Here is a 3,530-nt window from a genome sequence, read left to right as displayed (position 1 = left end):
CTGACGAGCTACTGACTAAGGAAGTGGCCTTTTACTGATTTTTTTTTTAGTTATGATGATTGTATGGCGTTAGACAGGTTAATTGTCTCTTTTTTATCGTTTTGATCGCGCATGTTTAATTGCATCGTTCCGTTGATCTCTGTTGAACTGTATCATTATCCGCTCGGTCGCGATGACAGTCACTGTGATCATCTGTAACTAATGAATGAACCGACAACATCTGACCTATTATACCAGAAACTGGCATATTTAACTGTAGCCACTGTTAGTGTAAGTAAGTTACTTGAACCAAGATCCCGGAAAAATCGAAGGTAAATTGTTTAATTTGACGCTATTTAGCAGCTCCCGACAAAACGATTTGAATAACGTTGCATGTGCAGGACAAGCGATAAAGTAATATATTTAAAAAAAAACAATATAACCGCTCTTCATCGTAATGGATTACATACAAATGGCCAGATCAGTGGAAGACCGTCTGTTGAGCTACAGAAAAGACGAGTCCGGATGGAAAACGTGCAAGAAAAATGTAAGTATTCAACAGAACTGAGTAATTTTGTCATTTTTTGCAGTTGTTGGTCTATAAACAAACATTGTGTTTTATTTCTAGAATGATGTTGTGGTGTGTTGGAGACCCTCTTGTGAATTCGCGGGATATGTGTAAGCATACATTTGTAAATTAAACTATGATCCTGAATTTGTCACCGTGACGTCATATGTGCTGACTTCTCGCGCATGTGTTGTATAAATACTTTAGTGAGCGAAACCTCTCTTACATAGCTATTAGGCTATATGAGAAAGGTAATTCACTCATAAAACTGAACATTAGGCTATTCAGCCTGTGAGACTGAGAACTCTGTAATGTTGCTTAATAAACATTATATATATATATATATATATATATATATATATATATATATATATATATATATATATATATATATATATATATATATTAGTACCATGATTATTTTATACAATTATTAATTGTATTAACATTTACTTATTTATATCCACACTATATTCTGCATATTTACTTTTTTTCTAGCATTTTGCACGGTGCCGTCGACATTGTGCGCAAACATCACGGCAGCATTGACATTAACCTTTGTCCCGTATGCATGAGCAGTGATTGTGTGTTCTTTGGGGTTTTTAGGTATAAGGGTGAGGGGATTGTCAATGGCAGTCCAGAGAAGGTGTGGGACTGCTTGAAACCTGAAATAAATGGGCTACGTGTAAAATGGGATGCTAATATAAAAAAGTTTGAGCTGCTTGAGCAGGTGTCTTCGGTAAGAAAAACACAAATACACACCCATGTGAAAGGAGATCATTGTTGAGTTAAATCATATGACCTGACCGGTTCCTCTTACAGCTTAGTGTATGAAACAGTGTTTTATTTCAGGATTCTTATTTAAAATTGTCAAAGATCATTGATTGTACAGTCTCTTGAATCCCAGTTTAATGTGCACAGCCAGCTATAAGTAAGCCATTTGTTGGCTAACATCCCGAAAAGTGTAAACACTTGGGTGTATGGCAAATTGATCTGATTGTTGAGTTTACAAACCAGCCCAAAGAGCAACATTTGCTCAACCAATAGCGTGAGTTTAGCGTGAGGGCGTTTGTCCCATCAGTGTCTGAAGAGAGAAGTATGTGGGATACCTGTTCGAAAACAATAACTATTTTTGCCTTTTCCCTTTGCTTCACTATTAATAATTCTTATTTTTAATTTGCATTGAGATGTTCATGATGCACATGGCATTGCAATGATTTAGTACATAAAGCAGAGATCATGCAACAGTAGATTTATACATTTCTATATCCATCCTTTTTCATTCCATAGGATGTTTCGATCTGTCGAACAGTCACACCTTCGGCTGCTATGGGTATTATATCACCTCGAGATTTTGTTGATGTCATTTCCGTTAAACGCTATGAGGATGGCACGGTTTCATCAAATGGTACGCATGGCCTTTCTCCTTTAATTGGATCTGAATCTGACACTGAATAGAATCACAGGGTCATTATAAATAAGCATTAGACCACTATCTTAATAATGCTTTTATTGATATTGCCATCGATTTTTAGCTACCAATGTAAGCCATCCAAACTGTCCTCCTCAACCTGGCTACGTCAGAGGCTTCAACCATCCGTGTGGCTGCTTTTGTGTTCCTGTTCCTGGGTCAGTTTCTCAGGTCATTGGTTGATGTAATTCAATCATCAGACAGCAGATGGTGGCAAAAAGTTGCATTGTAGATGCATGCGCTGGTTCATAAAATGTTTACTTTTTTTCCTCTCTCTCTCTGTAGGGAACCAGGCAAAACGCAGCTGTTCAGCTTTTTCCAGACTGATCTTGGAGGTCTGCTTCCTCGTTCGGTTGTCGATTCCTTTTTCCCCAGTAGTATGGTGGAGTTTTACAGCAACCTGACCAAAGCCGTAAAAACGCTGAAATAGCACCAATGGCACTTTATAGATAATAACCCCCTTTAAACTTAAATGTGACCCTGGAGCACAAAACCAGTTTCTGTCGCTGGGATATATACTTTTAGCAATAGCCAAAAATACATTGTATGGGTCAAAATTATAGATTTTTCTTTTATGCAAAAAATCATTAGGATATTAAGTAAAGATCATGTTCTATGAAGATATTTAGTAAATTTCCTACCATAACTATATCAAAACTTAATTTTTGATTAGCAGTATGCATTGCTAATAATTAATTTGGACAAATTTAAAAGCGATTTTTCTCAGTATTTAGATTTTTTTGCACCCTCAGATTCCAGATTTTAAAATAGTTGTATCTCTGCCAAATATTATCCAAGCTTAATAAACCTTACATCAATGAAAACTTATTTATTCAGCTTTCAGTTGATGTATAAATCTCAATAAAAAATTTACACTTAAGACTGGTTTTGTGGTCCAGGGTCACAAATACCTAATTGCATTAAATCAAGCTTTAGTGGAAAGTGAGTTTACTGTACTTTTAGATTTATTCCTGATTCTTCCGATAGTTACACGTGTCCAAACACACCTGCACATAGGCCGTTTTATACAGAGTTAAGAGTACTGGAACATTTTGTTTGACATATTATTTCAGAAAATCTGAGAACTTTTGCACAAAAGAATTATACATTTATGCATTTGGCAGATACTCTTACAGGCTTTCTGCAGATTTTAGGCTTAATTCACTTTTACACAATGAATATTTTCCTCATTATTTTTGTCTTGATATTTTTGCCGATCAAATATCTCAACATCCTAAATCACGATACAGTTACTTGAGATGCCGAATTAATATATGAAGTCTGAAACTGAACTTAATGCCACAAAATTAATTGAGTTTATGCTTAAAAAAGGAAATATTTGTCAGAGGGGTCTGAAATCGATCTATTTTTGTTCAAATATATCCAAACTCCATTTGGGTGTATTTCTCAGAAACAGGTCACTTTGCTTCTTGATTTAAACATTTTTTTAGAACCTTGTACCACAGAACAAGACAAAATAACTGAGGAATAGCATCTCTTTTTTTTTTTTTT

General features: G+C 35.3%; 1 protein-coding gene across 1 annotated transcript; it reads left to right on the top strand.

Moving 5' to 3' along the window:
- Positions 1–2,650, top strand: LOC113105284 (StAR related lipid transfer domain containing 5). The gene is made up of 6 exons (XM_026266337.1): positions 1–526; positions 608–657; positions 1,154–1,286; positions 1,838–1,955; positions 2,083–2,176; positions 2,304–2,650. The coding sequence occupies exons 1-6, from the start codon at positions 437–439 to the stop codon at positions 2,446–2,448; spliced, it is 630 nt and encodes a 209-aa protein (XP_026122122.1). The 5' UTR covers positions 1–436; the 3' UTR covers positions 2,449–2,650.
- The last annotated feature ends 880 nt before the right edge of the window (positions 2,651–3,530 follow it).

This window comes from Carassius auratus, chromosome 7 (assembly GCF_003368295.1).
Source record: "Carassius auratus strain Wakin chromosome 7, ASM336829v1, whole genome shotgun sequence".
In the NCBI taxonomy this organism is placed as follows: domain Eukaryota; kingdom Metazoa; phylum Chordata; class Actinopteri; order Cypriniformes; family Cyprinidae; genus Carassius; species Carassius auratus.
Note: the sequence above shows the minus strand (reverse complement) of the source record. Positions and strands in the feature narration are given on the sequence as shown.

Excerpts from the sequence above, each read along its gene's own strand:
- LOC113105284 (XM_026266337.1), top strand. The coding sequence starts at position 437 with ATGGATTACATACAAATGGCCAGATCAGTGGAAGACCGTCTGTTGAGC. Across the intron at positions 527-607 it reads GGAAAACGTGCAAGAAAAAT|AATGATGTTGTGGTGTGTTG; the intron begins GTAAGTATTCAA and ends TTTTATTTCTAG. Across the intron at positions 1,956-2,082 it reads TGGCACGGTTTCATCAAATG|CTACCAATGTAAGCCATCCA; the intron begins GTACGCATGGCC and ends ATCGATTTTTAG.